The 23,012-nt window shown below is 44.0% G+C and overlaps 2 protein-coding genes across 5 annotated transcripts in view; one reads left to right on the plus strand and one right to left on the minus strand.

Annotated features, from left to right (window-relative positions):
- Window positions 1-23,012, minus strand: part of LOC311626436 (UDP-glucuronosyltransferase 1A6-like) — a gene marked incomplete at its 5' end in the record, with an annotated part of 35,582 nt that overhangs the window by 10,679 nt on the left and 1,891 nt on the right. Inside the window, 2 exons of one of the 4 annotated variants that reach the window (XM_084891832.1) lie at window positions 653-719; window positions 12,163-12,959. The exons of 1 other annotated variant lie outside the window; for it this stretch is intronic. In XM_084891832.1, coding sequence (XP_084747958.1) covers window positions 653-719; window positions 12,163-12,959 — 864 coding nt within the window. Of the gene's footprint in view, window positions 1-652; window positions 1,557-12,095; window positions 12,960-23,012 lie in introns of those variants that run through there. 2 more of the 4 variants (XM_084891831.1, XM_084891830.1) reach the window with 2 other exon arrangements.
- Window positions 6,535-8,777, plus strand: LOC311626743 (dnaJ homolog subfamily B member 3-like). Its single transcript, XM_084892525.1, has one exon. The coding sequence runs from the start codon at window positions 7,020-7,022 to the stop codon at window positions 7,740-7,742; it is 723 nt and encodes a 240-aa protein (XP_084748651.1). The 5' UTR covers window positions 6,535-7,019; the 3' UTR covers window positions 7,743-8,777.

Consider the following 23,012-nt stretch of genomic DNA (forward strand, 5'->3'; position numbering starts at 1 on the left):
TTTGCTCCTCTCTGGCTCAGAAAATGCATTTTCCCTTTCTACCAAAGACTGAAAAATCAGACTATGCCTCTTCCCCAACCCCTTCCCAAGATTCTTCCCAGAACAGAGCAGGCCAACAGAGCAGAACAAAGCAGAGGGCACAGGAGAACTGTCTAGCTAGAGAGGGGCCTTACCCGAGGTCCTCCTTGCAGCCCTGATGTTTCCTAACTGAGCTATAACACTACTCAGCCACTCCACAGCCGTGCTGTTCCACAGCCATGCTGTATCACAACTGAGCTGTTCTCACTGCCCCAATTAAAGGCCAGGTAATCCTACACACTTTTGTTCTCTGCAAGGAACCCTGAACCCAGTGCTTTGGGCATATGGCATTTAACCCTTATTGCCTCTCATTGATGACAGTCCACTGGAGCCCACAGAATAAAGTGTCCCAGGTATACTTTCCTAAAGCCTCAGATCCAAAGCAAAAACCGAGGCAATGACTCAAAGACAGATATAAATTACAACTCAACCTAGGGAACTTGTAAACTAGAAGTCAACACAAGAAGGCATTTGAAACTAGGCATACTCATTCCTGATCTATCTTTGGCAAGTTCATCTATCTAAAGTACTTGTGAGCTTATAGGCTTGTAAAGTTCCCACTCAAATTACACACCTTGGATACTGGTTTTTTGTAAGCGCAGTTGATTCCACCAATAAAAGCCATATTGGGCATGATGGGCCTGGGAGTAAAATTCACAAAGTCCGTTCTGTAAAGCCAGAAAGACGCAGAGCTCATAAGATCCTCAAGAGTCACGTCTTGCTGAAGGACTTCTGAAGCCAGTTGCCCATACGGTGAATAAACCACGTTGCACATAAAGTTCTCTGTCAAGGCAAGAAGCATGTTCTTCACACGCTGCAGGAAGGTCATGTGATCTGAGTAAAATGACAGAGCCCTGGGCACGTAGGATGGTGGGCTGGGGCACTGGCTACCCTGAGAGTCCAGACTGCACGGCAGTGAATTCAAGAAGAACACAACGGGCAGAGCCAGATACCTGGCCACGATAGCACCACAAGGAAGGAAAGGGTCAGTCAACACAACATCATAGCTGCTTTCGGCCAGGGAGGTCATCAGCTCCTTGTTGTGCAGTAGATGGGAGCACCCTGACAATAACAGAGCAGAGTCCTCTTTGACCTTCTTGTAAGCTTTGATCAGACTCTGCAAGAAAGGCAGCTTCTCAAATGCACTATGCCCAGCTTCAGTAAAAGATTTTAACAAATCCTCCTTTCGGAATGGCACAGGGTAGGTCTTCAAGGTGTAAAAGGCTCCTTCTCTAATGTGCACCGAAGCTTCAGGCGCCAAGACCACGATTTCATGCCCCTTCTGCTGCAGCTGCTGGATGACCCCGCTAAAGCTTAGCCAGTGGCTGCCATCCATGGGGACCAACAACACCTTCCCACCCTGGGACACAGCCAAGCTGAGCGCACACAGCAGCAGGCCCAGGACAAGCGGACGTGGGCCCCGGGATCCTACCGCCATGGTGCACCTGCCTTTGGTACAAAGACTGCCTGAGGTTTGCTCTCTCCCACTTACAGGTTCCAAGAACCAATTTATACAGCCAGTTAATGTTTGATTTTGTTGCATGACTAGAGCTGTCGTCAGTGAAAGATAGCAGGAAATTTAATTTGAGCAATAAAATGGTTTCTTAATAGGCGACAACCGTTTTATAACTGGCTGACATTCTTTATCAATCGCTCAGATCACATTCTGGAGTGAACAGAGAAGGCAAAGCCTCTCTAGCACCTTTTATTCCATTCAGTAAGCATTTCGTGGGAGCGAGTGTTTGTGGGAAGAAAAATGCTATGCGGTGAAAAAAGAGAGTCCTCTCCAGAAGTGAAAGAGAAAGCTGACTATGGTTTTCAGCAAGAAAAGGAAGTGATGTTGCAAGCCCACTTTTGGCCCATGGAAACCTTTAAGAATGTCCTGCTCCACAGTTCAATCATCTTTGATTCATTCATCCAAAAGGATTTATTGAGCCCAGCATCGTGCTTGGCCTGGAGGCTGCAGCAGAGATCCCCAAACAGGAGTCTCTTGCCTCCTCTGTCAAGAGCGACAGATTAACAATTTAAACAGATAAAGAGACACATTAAGAGTTGTCAAAAAAGAACTAAAAAGGGGTTGAATGCTGATGGGGTAGAGAATGGCAGGAAAGGAGAGCCCCTTGAGTACATGGCCACAGAAGGCCCATTGCAGGACAGATCAGTATTCATTTGGAGAGGCAGTGAGATCTACTCTGTATATAGAAGTATATACTATATACTCTGTATATAGTATAATTTAAGTTTTATTAATATAGATAAAATAAAACTTAAATTATACTCATTACACAGGCCCAGGAGCCAGGGAAAGGAAGATACTTTTGGAAATTCTGCTGAACTCGTTGAAGCAAAGGGGAGGGGTGAACAGAAATAATATGTATTTATTGAGCATGGACCATGTGCCATGTAGGGTGCCAAGCACTTTACAACACATCTGCTGTAGTCCTCCAGAATTGTTCTGTGAAGGCAAATACTATTATTCCTGTTTTATAAACAAAGGCACTGAGGCTCAGGGAAACAAAGTGACTTGCCAGAATCCTGCATTTCCCAAGTGGCAGAGCTGAGACCCAGGCTGCGACAGCCAGAGCCTAGAGACCTACACTTTTTTTCTTTTTTAGATTAGAATTATATACCATGTATTTATTAATATTGCATAACTTATTTTTACCCTATCAAATGGAGATCATAATAATTCTTTTTTAATATATTTCTTATTGATTTCATAGAGGAGGGGAGAGTGAGAGGGAGAAGGGGAGAGAGAGCGAGCTAAAAAATCAATGATGAGAGAGAATCATTGATTGGCTGCCTCCTGCATACCACACACTGGGGATCGAACCCATAACTGGGCATATGCCCTGACCTGGAATCAAACTATGACCTCCTGGTTGATCGGTTGACGATCAACCACTGAGCCATGCCAGCTGGGCCATAATAATTCTTGAATGATTGCTAAAAGGTCTCCATCATAAAATATCAGTGAGTTATTATGCACACCACAAAGCTCTATTTTGATGATTATTTATATTATTAGTTATAGAATTATTGACAAGAAAGCTATTTGAATCGTTTCATTTAAAAAAGTGTTTATAAGTACATGTGTTTCTATCTCCAGAAATACCAACATTCAATGAAAAGTAAGATTATTGTGTACTCAAGAAGTATGGAAATTATAATAATATTTCTCTCTTTTTACCTGGTTAAAGAAAAGTATAGACGCTACCACATATATGCTATTAAATTATTTTCTGGTCAGAAATAGTTTATTAAACACAAAATGAACTTTAGAAGATAAAATATGTAAAGATCATCCAGAAATAAATATATTTACATGGAAATTTTTACTTATATGTCTGGAGAGACCCTGCTCTTAGCCACAATCCCCACTAACCTCCATTCATGCCCAGATATTAATTTGTAAGGCCATGATTGAACTTTACAACCAATCAGAAGACAGAAGTAAAGATGTGATCCCCATACTCATTATCCAATTGATGTAAATGGAGAGAAGGCAGAGGGCGGGACTTTGGGACCAAGTAGAATGTGCTCACACAGCAATACCCAGTACTAGCTGCTGCCCCAAAACAACAGGTGAAGGGTCAGGAAACAAATATGGTCATTGCCTAATAGAAATGCCCCTTCTGCAGAAAGAGCAAATTGGAGTGCAGATAGAACTGAGTATCTCACTCTTTCCTTTGGGGATCCATTGTTGTTCTATACAATCCAAGGATGAAAGCACAGAGCCCAAATTTTTGACTATAGACAACAGTGGCCACCCATATTTGGGGGATCTGTTAGGAGAGTCATGATAAACACGTAACTTAAAAGCTTTGGGGTCTTATGGGGCATGTTCTCATTCTGGTACTTAGAGTAGGGACTTAGAATCCCTTTTCTGTAAACCACCATCCTTCCTCCACAAACCTCCAGTTTTGTATGTGCTTATAGATGAGTGCATCTGTTTGTATACCCACATGCACATGCACTCTGACGCTCCTCTGTTCCTCAAGCCCTCTTCATTCTCCAGGACCAAGATTCTGGGTGAGGAGAAAAGAGGGGGCAATGCCTTGGCTCGTTGGTGTGCCTTTATCTGCAATTCTGAAATGTGTGCTCCAATTTCAACATTAAGAATAATAATTCTCCTGAGGTCTCAATGTCACAAGAGTTCATCTGAGATTACGTGGAGCCAAAGGGCGGTGAACACAGTCACCACGATAATGATTTTATTACTTCCCTACATCACGAAGCATTGCCAAACTTTTGGGGGACTCTGTGTATATAGATGGTTTGGGGCCCAACTCTGCTCAGGATTAGGGCGTGTTGTTTATTAATATGAATAGTACGCAATCCACATTCACTCTCAAGAATTACAACCAAGAACCACTACAAAGCAATCTGGTAAAGCCTCTGCCCTAGAATCTGAGCAGACCTGACACAAAAAAATCCATTGCTAGTTTTCCCACTCACCGAATATTTATGCAAAGTGTTGGCCCTATGGGCACTATGCTAGGAACTGGCACCAGAAAAGCCAAGTTAGAAATAGTTGGTGCCTATGAGGAGGACTCCAGTGCACAAACATCCAGCCAATTATAGTCCTGAGTTGTGCCATGGTGGGGGATCACGAGGGCCAAGGATACACAGAGCAGGGCAGAGCTGCGGTCTTGCTCTTGCAGAATAAGTTGTCTGCGAGAGAGTTCCTGGAACCCACTAGAAGATGATTTCTCTTTAAGCTGAAGCCCACATTCCTCCCACTCGTAGCTCTTTTAATGGAATCAGATTGGAGCTCCTTGTTGAAGCTCCTAACGTAAAGGAGCTGCATAAACAAGTCCATTGCCCTCTAAATAGTCTCTGAGACCTTCCAAGGGAAGCAATTTGGTCTTCCTTGAATCTCTGTAGCATTTTATTTTATTCTGCCCTGTATTCTTTAGCAGTTTGGGTATCTTTCTCTGCTACTTGTCTATGTGCCTATCTATTTATCCAGCTATATTGCTTACAGGTAGGATTTCAGCATCAGCTATAGAATCACTCTCTTGCTCAAGCACCAGTCTATGGTTTTGCAGACCTTCAGCACTCAGTAAATGTTTCTGTAGAGATGTGACCTCCCTTCTCCCTTTTCTCTAGGTCCCATATCCAAGTAAGAAAGTACTGAATCCAGATAATTCTACCATTGCCTCTCAGATCCAGCTGCACTGGTCCTGTTTCAGAGCCTCAGGACCTATCTGTGCCTTCTGATTCCTGACATCAGCTATTTTTGCATGGTCCCACCCCACCACACCTCTGAAACCTTGGTCAACAGCTTCAGGGCCCAGAATAAAATTCACACTCCTCAGCCTTGGCCTCAGACCTGGGAATGGGCCCAGCCCACCTGGCCAAGCTCATTGCTTTTCTCAAACTCTTCCACTTGACCTCTCCCTCTGCCTCTTTCCCTGCAGCCATTCTGGATCACTCACTCTTCCACAAATATGCTTTGTAATTTCCCACATTGCTTTGTTCACAATGAATTCTACTCCCAATCAGCTTCTTATTACTGTTCATTTCATATGCTGACTTAATGCCAGATCCAGGCTTTATATTTAGTCTTTCAAAGTTCGCAGTTTGTTCTGGTGATATAGCACACACACCCTTTGAATCTACCTTTTATGGTCCCTCAGCCCGACCTGTGCCCTCTTGCAGACTGAATGTGGGGATTGGGCCTAAGCCATCAGGGACATCCTTAGCTTTGCCACGGAGGCAGGAGAGGCTCCTGCCACCACAACTGTACTTGAATCGGCTTCTGGCTGAGAAGTACTCCCCCAGTGGGAGTCCACGGATCACTAGGGGGGCAGCTCCTGCTTTGAGTGTCTGCCCCCTAATGGTCAGTGCGTGTCATGGCAACTGCCTGTTCAGTCAATTTACATATTAGCTTTTTATTATATAGGATATTTGAGAATTCATTGGTTAATCATTTTCCTCTTAGAACTAAGTGACCTCTATTGGTGTTGCCTCACCATTTATCAAAGCAAAAAATATATCAGATGTCAAGAAAGGCCAAAAATAAAATCATGGTTGTGTTAATAGCATTTTAGTGGAAATAATCACTGCATCCAAGTTTAGACACATCACTATAAACGCAGCCAGCAAGCTTCAATCATTTTGATATTGCTATGGGCACTATGGGGATCCCAAAAAAATTTCAGGGGAATTTTGCAAAGTTAAACTATTTCTATAATCATAATATTGGACTTTCCACTCTCATTCTCTCTTAAGTGTACAGGGGAGTTCCCGAGTAGCTTCAGGACATGCGATACAGCAAAAGACTGAATGCAGAAGCAGATATAAGACTCAAGCTCAGCCAGAGAGAGAGATGCAAAAAAAAAAAAAAAAAGGAAAAAAAAGTAAAATGATGCCATTCTTCACTAAATCTTGTTTTGAAAAAGTATTTTTTCATAAAAATATGATTTATGATATTGTGTAATGAATTTGTTATCAAATGGATTAATAATTTTTTATTGTGTTAATTTCTAATGGAGTATCGCTAGATCGAACCCACGTAAACAAAAGCCAACGATCTTGAGGCCAAAAAGTTGAATGGATGTCTAGGCAAACTATATGACTGTTCCTGAGCCCAGGGTCCGTCTAAATTTACTCCAACTTTAACAAAAGTATCCTGCGCACAAGTTAAATTCCTCTCTTTTGTGCTCTATTTGGAGGCTACAGCTCCACTAGGGACCCGGTGGGAGGAGCCTAAGTGGGAGGGGCCTCGGCACCACAGGAAACACGTCACAGAGCGCCTTGTAGGGCGTGGGAGAGGCCTAGCACTGCCTCGGCCAATCAGGTGCGGGCTACGTCACAAGGGGCCTACCTCCCGGGCGGCCTCGCCGGGCACTGGGCTTGCGCCCTGGGACCCCAGGCGTGCCGCTGCCTGTCTGGCCACTGGCCCGGGGCCCGTGGGCCGTGGCCGGCCGTCCAACATGGTGGACTACTACGAGGTGCTGGGCGTGCCCCGCCAGGCCTCCTCCGACGCCATCAAGAAGGCCTACCGCAAACTGGCGCTCCGATGGCACCCTGACAAAAACCCCGAGAACAAGGAGGAGGCGGAGAGGAGATTCAAGCAAGTGGCCCAGGCATACGAGGTGTTGTCGGACTCCAAGAAAAGAGACGTCTACGACCGCTACGGCGAGGCGGGAGTGGAGGACAGCGGCGGCGGCGGCTGCGGCGGGCCCTTCGAGGACCCCTTCGAATGTGTCTTTACCTTCCGCGACCCGGTGGAGGTCTTCAGGGAGTTTTTTGGTGGCCGGGACCCATTTTCGTTCGACATGTTGTTCAGAGACCCGTTTGATAACATTTTGGGAGGTCGGAGAAGCAGGAGCAGAGGGTCCTCACCCCTGTTCCCCACCTTCAATGAGTTTCCAGCATTTGGTGGTGGTTTTTCCTCTTTTGATACAGGGTTTCATTCCTTTGCTTCTCTGGGGAACGGGGGCCTTTCTTCCTTCTCCACGTCCTGTGGTAGTAGTGGGGGGATGGGGAGCTTCAAGTCCGTGTCAACTTCCACCGAGATCATTAACGGCAAGAAAACCACCACCAAAAGAATTGTCGAGAATGGCCAAGAAAGGGTGGAAGTGGAACAAGACGGAGAGTTAAAGTCCCTGATAATAAACGGCAAAGAGCAGTTGCTGCACATTGACACCAAGTAATTCCAGTCCACGTTTCACTTAAAGCACATGGGGAGGAATAGCAGGACATTTTTTTGGAGAATGCAAGTGAACTCTACTTTCAGAATAACTGTACTCAGCACTTTATAAACGGTTCGATGCCTATGCCTATTTGTTCTTATTGTTAGAGGACCACACTAATAGGACTTCTCTTTGTTTCTCTTTAAAACTGCTGCAAATGTCTGCATACACCTTGCTATTTATTAAACATAGTCCTGAGGCAGACGGTGTTAATTTCACACTAAGACAAAATGTTCATCACGGCACCTAGAATGTGGCCTTTCCAAAATTTGAAATGTCAGCCAGATAGTTTGCTCTGAAGTTAACACTGCCAAATTATGATGACTTACTTCATTTTTTTTTTAGCACATAGTAGTAGTAGTAAAAATATAAATATAGTATTAATACCTCTGCTTAAATTAAAGATGGTTTTTAGATCAATATACATGCTGGTAGTAAGAGTTGATTGTTAAATTAATTCTTAGTAAGAGTTAATTGTTTAATATAATGCTAAGCCTAAACTTTTGAAAAGGAGATAAACATGGCAAAGTGGATGTACTCGTTTCCTAAGGGTGCTATAACAAATTACCCCACACGTGATGGCTTAAAAAGAAATCCACATTAAAAACTGAAGGTCAAGAGTCTGAAATCAGTTTCACTGAACTTAAATCACTATTGGTAGGAGCATGTTCCCTCCAACAGCTGTGGGCAAATTAAGTGAATTTCTCACAGTCACGTGATTGATTAATAACATGAGAACCATATTCAGGCCACTTGACCTAATAAAATAGTGATAGTGATGACTCAGATACATTAATACAACTCTGATTGCTATCCTGGACCCAACTTGGTTCTATAAAATGGTAGATGGAAATGTGAAAAGCATTTCTACAAGGCTACATAAAACTAACCCATTGCCATGCACAACATGTATCTCATATCAAATGAGGATGCTGAAAGCTAGGTTCTTGGGATACTGATTGGGTGAGGCAACATACACATGTTTGAGGGAGCAGCTTTTTGTTGGCACAGTCTATGCCCCCATGAAAACCCCTTGTATGGTTGCCTTGGGATAGTCCATCACTAAGCGTGCCATTCCCTTGGTCATCTCCAAGGAAATGCTGGCATAAGGTATGAGAGCAAAAAGACCACTGAACTAGATCAACTGAAAATGCAGCATGTATGAGAATGAGTTTAGTGCCCTTAAAGTTCAATCCCAATGGAATAACATGCAAACTACATAGCAGGAACATAGGTTCAGCCACCACTGTCCCACAGGGCACAGAGAGTCTGTTAACCACATCAAATAGCCATCATATAAAAATACCAGAATAGCCTGGACCGGTTTGGCTCAGTGGATAGAGCGTCGGCCTGCGGACTGAAAGGTCCCGGGTTCGATTCCCGGGCTGTGCAAGAGGCAGCTGATCGATGATTCTCTCTCATCGATGTTTCTAACTCTCTATCCCTCTCTCTTCCTCTCTGTGAAAAATCAATAAAAAATATATAATAAATAAATAAATAAATAAATAAATAAATAAATAAAAATACCAGAATAAAACAGCTTTTAAAAAAGGAGGTCATTTGCTTGCCAGGCAGAATAACTAACGCCAGTGAAGACATTCCCAGAGTAATTTGCCAGAAAAGAGGGTTGGGAGAAACATGGAGAGAGAGGATGTCAGGAGTTTTGAAGTGATCAGAAGGGTACATAGTTTCTGGTAAGAGGTTAATATCCAGAATATATAGAGAATTTCTAAAATTCAACATCAAAAAACCCCATTCAAAAATGGGCAAAGGACTTAAATAGACATTTCTCCAAAGAAAACATACAAGTGGCCAATAAGCATATGAAAAATGCTCAATATCTCAAATCATTATGGAAATGTAAGTCAAAACTACAAGTTACCACCTCACACCTATTAGGATGACTACTATGAAAAAGAGAAAAAGAAAGAGATGAAGAAAGAAGAAAAGTGTTGGAGAAAATGTGGAGAAATTGAAGACCTTGTGCACTGTTGGTAAAATGTAAAACATGCAATCACTGTGGAAAATAGTATAGCAGTCCCTCTAAAAATTAAAAATGAAATTGCTATATAACCCAGCAATTCCACTTCTGGGGATAAACCCAAAAGATTTTAAAACAGGCTCTTAAAGAGAGATTTGTACACCCCTATTCATAGCATCATTATTCACAATAGCTAAAAGATGGAAGTAATCCAAGTGTCCATTGAAGGATAAGTAGATAAGCAAACTGAGGTATATCCATAATGAAATACTATCCAGCTTTAAAAGGACAGGAAATTCTATCATGTAGTACAGTATAAATAAAATTTGAGGACATTATACTAATTGAAATAAGCCAGTTACATAAAGAAAATTCTGTATAATTCCACTTATATGAGGTACCTAAAGTCATCAATTTCAGAGACATAAAGTAGAAGAATGGTGTTTACCAGCGACTAGGAAGAAAGGGGGATGGGGAGTTGTTGTTTAATGGGCGTAGAGCTTCAGTTTTCCAATTGAAAAGAGTTCTAGAGATTAGTTGTACAACTATGTGAAGTGCTTAACAGTACTACAATGTACACTTTAAAATGGTTAAGATGGTAAATCTTATCTTAGGTGCATTTTATCACAATTTAAAAAATTGTAAAGGCCAACTTTGAAGAAAATAAAATAGTAATAAGACTAGGTGTACCAATCTTGCAACAATAGAATTAAGAGAAAAGTATTAAAATTCCAAATAGAAACAGCGAAATTTAAATAAGGAATAGTTTAAGACATCTTTTTCAGAATTGAGCATGTTGTTTTTTTAATAGAAAAACTTAAAATGTAAATTTTAGGTGTTTCTATGGAACATTTACAAATATTGATCATATACTATCTATCTATATAAAACCCTAATATGCAAATATACCAAATGGCCAAACAACCGAGCAACCAGTCACTATGACATGTGCTGACCACCAGGTGGCATGCATGGAACATGGTGGGCATCGGCAGCAGGCAGCAAAACAAGGAACATGACAAATATTGGCCATAGTGGGTTGGTGGAGCAGGTGAGCAGGAGCGCCGGACCAAGGTGGGGTGCCAATCACTGTTATTGGGATGAGCCTCTGGAGGTTACTGAAAATTCTTTGCTCCTATGCACGGCAGTACTGCCCAGCACCCGCACTCACTGCCAGCGCCAAATCTGCCGCTTACACCTGCTGCCCACCTGCTGCCGGTGCCCAGCGCCAATCCCAATTGCTCAGTGCTATCAGTGGGTGTAAGTGGCGTCTGCTGGCCCCAATCACCCCTGAGGGCTTCTCCACCTTCCCCTTCTCCGAAGGGCCAATCTTGGCAGCAGCCACTACTCACACCTACTGCTGGCACCGGCCCCAATCGCTCTGCACCATCATGTGGGTGCGAGTGGGGCTGGCACCGTCAGCATGTGGGAGCAGCAGCATTGAGAGTGGGGCTGCCCGAAGACGGGACCAGGGGCTGCAGCGGGAAGGATCAGGACGGGACACAAAGGTTGGGCTGAGACCTGCCCCTGTGCCCACCACAGCCTCGCAGCCCACGGTGCCTTGCAAAGTGCACAAATTTATGCACTGGGCCCCTAGTCTGATATAGTAGCCATTGGAATATGTAACTATTGAACATTTGAAATGTGGCTAATCCAAATTGAATTATACTATAAGTATAAAGTACATACCAAATTTTGAAAACTTAGTATTGGACAGAAAAGAGTAAAATATCTCATTAATAATTTTATATTGAGAATATGTTGAAAGAAAATGTTTTGGATATATTTGGTTGAATAAAGTATAATAAAACTAATGCCTTTTTGCTTTTTTTTAACATGCCTACTAAAAAATTTTAAATGATACACGTGGTTTGCATTATATTTCTCCTCAGCCCCTTCTGAAACAGGACCACTATAAATGATCATGTAAATAAATGCAATTTGCTAGTCCCTTTATCCTTCCACTGAATACCCACAAGCAAAAACTCCCTGATAAATAAGTTCACAACTCAATTTCTCTGCTCCTACACAGCTGAAGAAAATTGCACAACCCTGACGATGATACCATAGCAAAAGGACAATCTTGATTGAATCACACCATTGTAAATCCTATTACAGAACTTTACCCCTCTCTCTCTCATATTTTTAATGACCATTGCAAACCTTAACCACACTACTTGAGACACTTTAACCATTTATCTCATCAAGACTGTTGAGAACGAAAGGTAAAAATCAACAGAAAAATTGGTAGATAAGTAAACACTTGGAATTAGTATAAAAAATAAAATCTGTTCTGCCTGGCACACTGATTCGATATAAGCACTAATACAGACCTGAGATAATGCCTTCCTTTTGGCACAGTTTATGCCCCCAATGAAGACCATGTTGGGCATGATGGGCCTGGGGTAGTCAAACACAAAGTCTCCTCTGAACAGCCACACAGATGCGTAGCCAAAAACATCCACCAGTGACATCTGTCTCTGCAGAAGCTCAGAGGCCAGCGGTATGTAAGGAGAGAAAGAAATATGGCAAATGTACTTCATGGCCAGAGGGTAGAGCATGTTCTTGACCCTTTGCAGGAATGTCATATGGTCCGAATTCCTTGTAAATAGCCTGGGAATATATGAGGAAGGACTTGGGCACTGTGTGCTCTCCGAATCTAAGTCACATGGAATGGAACGCAAAAAAAACACAGCAGGAATCGACAGGTACTGAGCCAGCACTGCCCCACAGGGGTAGACAGGATCTGTTAAAACCACGTCGAAGGCACTGGCATTCAGATATCTGATCAGGTCCCGGTTATGCACCAGCTCCTCACAAGACTTTTGAAAGACTGAAGTCACATCTTTCAAAATTTCAATAGATTTCAAGAATGTTTTTAGAAAATGTTCTCTTTCAAAAACCAGGCCAAAATGGCCCAGCACAAAAGACTGGAATTCATCCTGGGTAAATGGAGTGGGATAGGTTTTCAAGGTGAAATAGTCCTCCTCCTTGACAAGCAAAGTTGCCTCTGGTGAGAGGACTACTGCTTGGTGGCCTCTGGCATGGAGCTCCTGCACGACGTCCTGCATGCTGAGCCAGTGGCTGCCCTCCATGGGGACCACCAGTACCTTCCCACCCTCAGTCCAGGGCCCGACACACAGGAAGAAGAGCAGTCCCGGGAGCAGCGGTGGGAGAAGCTGGCGTCCTGTAGCCATCTCAGTGAATGCAAGAGCAGCTGACTCCCCAGATCAAAGTGTGTCTCATACACTTATTTCCTTTGTCTTATCATCAAACCAATTCACAGAATGGCACGTCACTGGAGGGCAGGGTGCCCTACTTACATTAATCATTACAGAATGAACCTGCCCCTGTCCTTCACCACTAGCCTTTTACCCATTTGCTTTCCCTAGGGAGAGCTCGATCCCTCTAACTTTGGAGAAATTCATTTGAGTCCACTGCTCTCTCAGAGGAACTGTCTAGTTCACGCTCTTGCTTTTCATTCCATTCCCAAAACGAGACTGTGGATGCCCATTTATTCTCTTCCCACCCACTCCTCTGTTAACCATATTCTACAGGGCTGTGACTGAACTCCAAGAAGTCACCAATGCTAGTCCACAACCAAAACCTCTCTGCTGGATGTGACCTTATCTGATAACTCTTAAAACGCTTTCCTCCCATATGGGCAACATTGAGCACATCCAGAAAATACATATAACATTGCTAAGATGGCTTTCTCTAACAGGAGGGGGACCCTGACTCTCTGGTTCTGTCCCTCTTCCGCACAAGGACACCTCTTGCAATGTTCAGGGAAGAGTCTACTTGAAGCAGCTGTCAAATGTGGAAATATCTGGGGAGACCCTGAACTTGTGACTTGATGAAAACAACACAGGGGTTGTTGAGATGCCTAAACCTACTCCATGGGATAAGAGTTGCCATTATTCTAGAAAGTAAATGGGCAAAGACACAGTGGGGTTAGAGAGCACCATTCCCCGAGGGGCCTGCTCACCACAAGACAGGAGGGAGCTGTCACCTGGCCTCAGACCAGTCTCTGTATGAATTCCTCATCTCTTGCATCCTGAAAGTTCCAGTCTTCTGCTACTCTGTTTCGGACTAGGGTGTACCTTAATCTGGGCCTTTACTATATCCTGTGGCTTATGTTCAGGTTTCTCTCTAAGGTCATTTATATTCCTAAGTCCTCGTAAGAACAGATTCTTCCAGAACAGGATAGGCTACATAATTTGTGCACTCAGGGTGGAGCCCTAGCAACCTCATGAGTCACATGTCCATAAGGACAGGCCTGCTCCAGAAAGTGACTCCCATATGTGCTCAGCTGCCATCTCCTGGTCCTGTTCACCCTGGCAATGGTGTGGGTGGGCTCTTTGTGATGTCCCACTTTCTCTCTCACTGAATGTGCTCTTTGGCATCCTTGACTTCTGCCACACTAACCTGCAGGCAGGCCACCATGACTAGCAAGGCTGAGGCTTCCCTTGGGGAGGAAATGACCCATGAGAGATCCACAGTGCTAACAGATTCCACCATTGGATAAATGTGTGCACACCAAGTCACTTCCCATGGAACACCAGCCGCCACTGTGCAGGCAGTGATGGGTTTAACCCTTCCTTTTAGGCTGTGAGCCGGGGATCCTGGTTCCCTCCTCCTCTTCAACAGCAAGTTCTCTGCTCTCTTTTGAAAATCATCTTTCTGTCCAAGAAATAACTCTATTTTTTCCCCAAGACTCTGTTTCTGTAGCCTACTCACAGGTTAAATCCTATCATTTCTGCCCTTCATTCACTCCTACAAAAAGCCATGCAAAATCTCTTGAGTGTGTAGGCTTGAGACTGCTCATGTCCTACATTAAAAGCATGAGGGCAAATGGAGCCAATGGCTGGGAAGGTACAACTTCAAGTTTGTTATTGGTGCTGCAGCTGCTGTTATTATCACTAACAAGAGAAGCTACCATTAAGGATTCTTGCCACTACCATATCAATGGCAGAAGCAGCAAGTTCCAGAGTTGACTCATCTTCATTCTGTTAATAACTTGTAGTCCCTGTTCCTTATACAACTGTAACTGCACTGGACATGTAGGAGAGAATATACACCAGGGCCACCTCTCTAGCCTTCATCATTGTGATCATCTGTTTTGTGGTTATAACCCCACATGCCAAGATATTATAAGCCAAGTAAGAAGATTGGTTTACCTAGGGCAGTGGTTGGCAAACTCATTAGTCAACAGAGCCAAATATCAACAGTACAATGATTGAAATTTCTTTTGAGAGCCAAATTTTTTAAACTTAAACTTCTTCTAATGCCACTTCTTTAAAATAGACTCGCCCAGGCCGTGGTAATTTGGAAGAGCCACACTCAAAGGACCAAAGAGCTGCATGTGGCTCCCGAGCTGCAGTTTGCTGACCACGGACCTAAGGAATTGGTCATAGTGGTGGTGTTTTCTCTGCTCCAATTGGAGATATAAATAAATCTAGATCAAATAAATGAAGAGTCATGGGGTGTCCTGAAGGAAAGACTTGACAATGTAACACGCTTGATTTTATCCCAAATTAAGCTATAGATTTAATGCAATGCCAAACAAAATCTCATTGGGATTTTTAACAGGAGAAAAAACAAATTTAATTCATCTAGAAGCATTTTTGTCTTCTGGTAATACAGGAGTAGTTCCTATCAGACCTATGCTCTCATAGGTAATGATTATAAATTATTACCAAAAAAAAAAAACAAACACAAAAACTTTTTACATCTGTCTAAAGGCACTAAAGAGAAAACAAAAAGAAGCAGAAAGAGAAGGGGACAACAGATAACAAGGCCTGGGTAGAGTTTCTTTGCTCTTAGCAGCCACTTCTGGTATGTCTATCCTTATCTATTACACCTAAAGCCTCAGGGTGGCGCTTGCTCCCTGTCAATAAGGAGATTATCTACAACTCATTTGTCTACATGTGGCCAGAAGGTGGCCAGCATCTCAGTCAGTTATTATGCTAATGGAGCAAGCACCACCCTGGGACCTTAGGGCTGAGAAGCCTACACCTATCCTCCATGCCATGGTATGTTTCCTTGGTGACCCTGCTCATAGCTCCAAACTGTCAAAGCAGATTAGAGGGTTCCAGATACCAACCCCAACAGGGGACTCCAGCTTCCGGAGGATAGTGAAGACCATCACTATGCCAGCCATCAGTGACAGAAGGCCCGACACCTTTGCCCATTGCATCTTGCTATTGGAGTTGCCAAGAACACACCGTAGTCACCCAACATGCTTTACTTACATGGGGAGGAGACAGTGAATCAATCCCAATAGTGACCCCCCCATGGCCAGCACGTCCCTATGACAGCAGACACAGAGCAGTTCACCCACATGCATTTCTACTGTGCAGCATGAGAAAGACCCTGTCCCCGCCCCTTGGAGTACAAATATAACAGTGGGTTGGCCAAGTGCCATGGACCCATATGTTAAAAAAAAAAAAAAAAAAAGACAGAAAAGCATTCTTGGAGCCTGAAACAGAAAGACACTCCCACACAAGGTGATAAGGCTACACAGGCTTGTGATGGGAAAGACTTGCAAGCCCAGGCCCATTCTTTTATTATTATTATTCTTTGTTAATTAAGGTATTACATATGTGTCCTTATCACCCCATTGCCCCCCAACCCCACCCCCCCCGCTCGTGCCCTCGCCCCCCCTAGTGTCTGTGTCCATTGGTTATGCTTATATGTATGCATACAAGTCCTTTAATTGATCTCTCCCCCTTCTCCCATCCTTCCCAGCCTTCCCTCTGGGGTTTGATGGTCTGATCAATGTTTCTCTGTCTCTTGATCTTATGAGGTGAATGGGGCTAAAAGACTGCACAAGTGAGACTCCCTTTCCCAATACCCATTTTAATGGCTCTTTGCATGATGGGAAGTCACAGTTGATGCTACATCATGCCCCTAAAACTCATTCTCAAATGCTTTGGTGTTTCCCACCTACTCTTGCACAGAAGCATGGGAATGGCAGGAAGCATTCTGAGCAGTAAGAGAACTAAATGACCCAGAAAACTTATAGAGTGTGCAAGAGCAGGAAGGAGACGGAAGAAAATAGGGGTGCATTCCTTTCCTGGGACCGCTGACACAAAGAGCCCAAACTGGGGAACTTAGAACAAGAGAAATGTATTATCTTATTGTCTCACTCTGGAGGACAGAACCAAATCAGAGCCATGATCCCTCTGAAAGCTCTAGGGAGGATCTTTCTTTGCCTCTCCCAGATCCTGGGGTTTGCCTGCAATCCTTGGTCTTCCTTGGCTTACAGATGTATCACTCCAATCACATGTCCATCTTCTCCCTGTACACTGTCTTCCTTGTGTATATGTCTGTATTCAAATTTCCCCTTTTTTATATATATATTTTATTGATTTTGTACAGAGAGGAAAGGAGAGAGATAGAGAGTTAGAAACATCGATGAGAGAGAGTCATCGATCAGCTGCCTCTTGCACACCCCCTACTGGGGATATGCCAGCAACCAAGGTACATGCCCTTGACCAGAATCGAACCCGGGACCTTTCAGTCCCCAAGCCGATGCTCTATCCATTGAGCCAAACCAGTTTTGGCCAAATTTCCCTTTTTATGAAGACACCAGTAATATTAGATCAGGGGCCACCTTAATGATCTCATGTTAACTTGATGACCTCTGCCAAGATGTTTCCAAAGAAGCTCACATTCTTTTTTCATTTTTATTATATATATTTTTATTGATTCCAGAGAGGAAGGGAGAGGGGGAGAGAGATAGAAACATCAATGATGAAAGAGAATAATTGGCCAGCTACCTCCTGCACACCCTACACTAGGTATCAAACCCACAACCCAGGCATATGCCCTGACAGGGAATCAAACCATGACCTCCTGGTTCATAAGTCAATGCTCAACCACTGAGCCTCACCAGCTGGGTGAAACTCACATTCTGAGATGCTGGGGCTTAGAACTTCAAATTGATTTTTTTTGTTTTGTTTTTGTTTTTGTTTTTTGAGGGGGTCTCAATTCCACAGACCTGAGCTTTCTCCTAAAGACTGGGAAAACTACCTAGGATGGTGTGGTATGTTTGGCTTAGTATTCTTAAAATGTTCCTCTTGTGAAGAAGTAGGGAATGGTTTAGAGGGGTCAGCCTAGAACCAGGAAGTCCTACTGGAAGCTTGTTTGTGAGAGGCGAGGACCTGAATCAAAGCTGCAGGGGCACTGGGGACTGGAAATAACTAAAATGTTCATCAACTGATGAGTAGCTACATAAAGTTATTATGCTAATGGAACAAAATATCAATCAACAATAAAAATGTTATAATATGAATCACCCTTATGGAAAACATTATGCTAAGTGTAAAAAGTCAATCACATTATTGTATGATTCATTTTGTTTTAAATGATCAGAATAGGCAAATACATGGAGACAGAAAGTTGCTTAGTAGTTGCCAGAGGCTGGGGAGAGGAGAAAATGGGGAGTAACTGATAATTACAGGTGTGTTTTTTTGTGAATGATTGAAAATGTTCTAAAACTGATTGTGGTGATGATTGCACAGCTCTGTGAATATATTAAAAATCATTGAATTGTAAACTTTAAATGCATTGTATGGTTTTAAAGTATAATAAAAGAGAAGCATGCAAATTGACCATCCCTCTGCTATGCCCACCAGCCAATCAGGAGCAAGTATGCAAATCAACCCAACAAAGATAGTGGCTGCCACAAAGCTGAAGGGAGCAGGAGGCTTTGGTTGCCCCTGGCAATGGAGGAAGCCAAGATTCCAGCCCTCCCTGGCCTCCGCTCAAGGAGTGGCTGGGAGCCTGGATTGCTGGAGGATGTGGCCAGCATGCAAACAGCCATCAGCCCCTCACCCAGACTGGCCAGGCACAGCAGTGGGGACCCCCACCCTGAAGGGGGTGTGTCCAGCCTGAAAATGGCCCTCAGCCCTTCACCCAGGCTGGCCACATCCCCATGGAGTAAGAGTCCCTACTGGGAGGTATGGTCATCTTGTAAACAGTAATCAGCCCCTTACCCAGGCTGGCTAGGCACCCCAGAAGGGACCTTCACCCCATAGGGGCATGGCTACTCTAAAGGGGGTGTGGCCAGCCTGAAAACCACCACAGACCCCTCACCCAGGCTGCCCCATTCCCCAAGGGAATCCCCACCCTGATCCGGGCCACCCTTCAGGGCAAACCAGCCAATCCCCACCTCTGCACCAGGCCTCTATCTATACTAATAAAAGGGTAATATGCTAATTACACTAGGAGACCTTCTGGGCATTCTCTTGGACAAAGCCATGGTTGTGGGGCCAAGGTAGAGGTGGTTAGAGACCAAGAGGAGAGGGCAGTTGTAGGTGTTCAGGCCAGAATGGGATGGCAGTTGGGGGTGATCAGGCCAGCAGGGGTGGGAAGAAGCAGTTGGGGGTGAGCAGACCAGCAGGTCGGCAAGTTGGGGGCAAGCAGGCCATCAGTGGGTGTCAGTTGGGGGTGATCAGGACAGGGGGGCGCAGTTTGGAGTGGAAAAGTGGGGGTGAGCAGGTCAGCAGGGGGGGCAGTTGGGGGCAAGCAGGCCAGCGGGGGGGGGGTGGTAGGGGGCAGTTGGGGTGAGCAAACTGGCACGGGGGGAAGTTGGGGATGATCACGCTGGCGGGGGGGGGGGGGGGGCGGGGGCGCGGCAAGCAGGCCAGCGGCAGGGGACAGTTGGGGATGAGCAGGCTGGCAGGCAGAGTGGTTAGGGACAATCAGGCAGGCAGGCAGTTGAGCGGCTAGGAGCCAGCAGTCCTGGATTGCGAGAGGGATGTCCAACTGCTGGTTTAGGCCCAATTCTTGTAAACCAGCAGTAGGACATCCTTCAAGGGGTCCCAGATTGGAGAAGATGCAGGCCAGGCTGATGGACACTCCCCCCGCCCCTTCCCCGCCCCATGCATGAATCTTGTACACCCGGCAAGTAGTATAAAATAATCTACTTAATTACATTCTTCTCAAATTATCTAAATTATTATCCAACCAAGTTTCTAGCTTTTCAGAGACTCATGTTGAATATTAGTTTTTAAACCTTGACTCACTCTAACATTTAGCCACTCTATGGATAATTACTCAGTGACAGAAATAGTGCTATCAAAATGTTCCACAGGTCTGTTCATCTCCAAGATAACCAGTCATAAAGGTAAACACATTGATTGGAAAGAGAAGCAAACCGTTATAGGAATTTCAGACAATGGCCTAAGTCATGTATTTTTTAAAAGTGCCTGTTAAGAATGACTCAGCATTTTAGTGTTTGGTTCCCCTTACTTGCTTAGAATTCAATCCTCAGATCAACCAATAAATGTTGAAGTTGCAGCCTGAGTGTTTATTGCTTGCAGAGACCCCTGTAGGGGGCAGAGGATAGCTCAGGGATGGGCAAAGGATGCTTGCTGCCCCCTCCCAACCCAGCCTGGACCCTGCTGGATAGAAGTGACTGATACTCACTTGGAATTTGTTCAGACCAGCATTGCTCAATTTCAGCACTATTGACATTTTGGCCAGGTAATTCTTTGTCGGGAATAAGTGGGTGGGTATTTCTTGTGCTTTGTAGGATTTTTAACAGCATCCCTGGATTTTACCTACTAGTTAGTTGACAGGGTCACCCCCTAATTGTGACACCAAAAATGTCTCCAGACATTATCCAGAAAGGGTCAAATTCGCCCCCATTTGAGAACCATTATTTAGATTAGGGGGAGAACTTCCAATTGCAGGTTGTATAAGGCCTAAGAAACGTTCGGCCTGGCTCTGCCAAAACATTAGCGGTGAGTTAATTACATTACCCCTGACCTAGATGATTCCAGAACACAAGAGGAGAAAACTTGGGAACAAAAGAGCTAGTACTGAGTCATTTGGATATAGTTTTCTGGGGAGATGCTTCCCAAAGAATGTTGCAAGAAAACCACATTGCTTTTATCACTTCACAGAAAAGTTTCAGCCAAATATTGAGTGTCCCAGGATCTGGCCTGGCCTGGAGCTCCTGGAGGCAGAGGGAAGGCACCTGAGAGAATGTGGCACAAGTAGAACTGCTTATGGGCCAGATGATAAGATGCAAGGGGCTGGTGAGGAGGCCCTGGATGGCATAAGGGGCTTCAGAACATCCAGGGCTGCCCAGGGCCTCGCCTCTGAGGGGCTCCCAGTGGGAACCACCTGCTGGGTGATTCAGGGACTTCTCCGAGACATCTTGGGCAAAAATGCCCAGGGCCTTGGAGGTGGCTGAGTCCCTCCTTGGGCAGAGGAGGCTGGTGGGACTGTGGTCAGAGTCACACTAACCAGGGCATAAGTGGGAAGAGATCTCGTGCTCTCCCACACAGGCAAGGCTGGGAGTGCAAAGGGTGCCGTGAGGACAGGTACCCGTTCCCAGATTGTGACTCAGTGTTATGCAAGGAATGTTCGCCAAGCACTGGTTCCCAAAAGGCTTCGCACATATTTGAAAGAAATATGAGTATGTGTTTGAAATCAGGCCAATAGTTACCTATACAACAGGTAACTTGATATGTGAAATCGGATTTCATCGTTTATTAATTTGAAGTTCTCAGATTACTTCTGAAGTTAAATGGCTTTTCAAACTTTTATTGGCCACTTGTGTTGTTTATGTATTGCCTGATCATATTTTCCTACTAAAGAGTGTCGAGGTGTTGTTGTTGCTGTTGTTTTATATAGCTATAAATCAGGCATCTGATGTATCTTCTTTTTAAAAATATATCTTGGATGAGGCCATACAACAAAACAAATTATGTTAATGTGAACAATTCAGTGGCATTTAGTCCCTTCACAACGCTGTGCCCCGCCATGTCTACGTGACTCCCGTTCTCATTATTTCAAAGTGTGCACCTATTCATAGTGTTGAAATGGCTCAATTATTTGACCAGTGAAACTGATTTTGATCACTGTAACTTAATCCTATCTATCTTATCTAATAAAGAGGTAATATACAAATTGACCATGACTCCAATACACAAGATGGTCATCTCCATGTGGACACAAGATAGCCACTACAAGATGGCCGGCAGGGGAGGGCTGTTGGGAGGGACCAGGCCTGAAAGGGAGGGCAGTTAAGGGTGATGGGCCAGCAAAGGAGGCAGTAAGGGACGACCAGGCCTGCAGGGGAGAGCAGTTAAAAACAATCAGAACTTATGTGTTGACCTCTGACCTAAGGCAATTGTTTGTAGATTCCCTCTGGCACATGAGGAAAGAGGGCTTTGGAAAATAAAAATTTGTGAGTTTGGTTTTTTAAAAATGTTATTTGAATATTTACACCTTTGAAAAGCTTCAGATCACTCTAACTTTCAGACTAGAATTCTCTTTTTCAATGCATTGTTTTTTCATAGGAAAGAAAGCCTCAAAAAAGCCCCAAAGACCCTTACCAACCTTCTTTTATATCTGCCAATATCTCTGTAAATATGGTAAACAGTAGCTACAAGGGTGATGAACATAATTGGACAAGCTCCAGGAAGCACAGGGTATGACATAGAAACCTTGTATGTCAATAAAATTTAATTAAAAAGTTAATAAGCCAAAGTGTAAAAAGAATCATTTGCTATAAGAAGGAAAAATATCATTTTTTAAAACATATTTTATTGATATTTTACAGAGAGGAAGGGAGAGAGATAGAGAGCTAGAAACATCGACCAGCTGCCTCTTCCACACCCCCTACAGGGGATGTGCCCACAACCAATGTACATGCCCTTGACCAGAATCGAACCTGGGACCTTTCAGTCTGCAGACCGATGCTCTACCACTGAGCCAAACTGGTTTCAGTGAAAAATATCATTTTTATACGTTGGTACTAACCATATATTTTTGAAAAAATAAAATTAAAAAGTTGTAGCCCTAACTGGTTTGGCTCAGTGGATAGAGCTTTGGTCTGCAGACTCAAGAGTCCCAGGTTCAATTCTGGTCAAGGGTATGTACCTTGGTTGTGGGCACATACCCAGTAGAGAGTGTGCAGGAGGCAGCTGATTGGTTTTTCTCTCCATTAATATTTCTAACTCTCTATCCCTCTCCCTTCCTCTCTGTAAAAAAACCAATAAAATATATATTTTTTTAAAGTTATATTTAGTCATGTTGAAAAAACAGGCTGTAGTGAGTGTGCTTTTTGGGCCTTGAAGCTTTGCCTGTGCTTGGCTTTCATCTGTGTCTCAGTTGATAGTCCCTATGTGTCAGCACAGAGAGCATTCTGTGTCAACTTGTATGTGTAATTATTAGAAACTAGAGGCCCGGTGCATGAAATTCATGCAGGGATCAGGGAGGGTTTCTCT

The sequence above is a fragment of the Pipistrellus hanaki genome (genome assembly GCF_964339955.1).
Source record: "Pipistrellus hanaki genome assembly, chromosome: 8".
NCBI lineage: Eukaryota > Metazoa > Chordata > Mammalia > Chiroptera > Vespertilionidae > Pipistrellus > Pipistrellus hanaki.

Excerpts from the sequence above, each read along its gene's own strand:
- LOC311626743 (XM_084892525.1), top strand. The coding sequence starts at position 7,020 with ATGGTGGACTACTACGAGGTGCTGGGCGTGCCCCGCCAGGCCTCCTCC.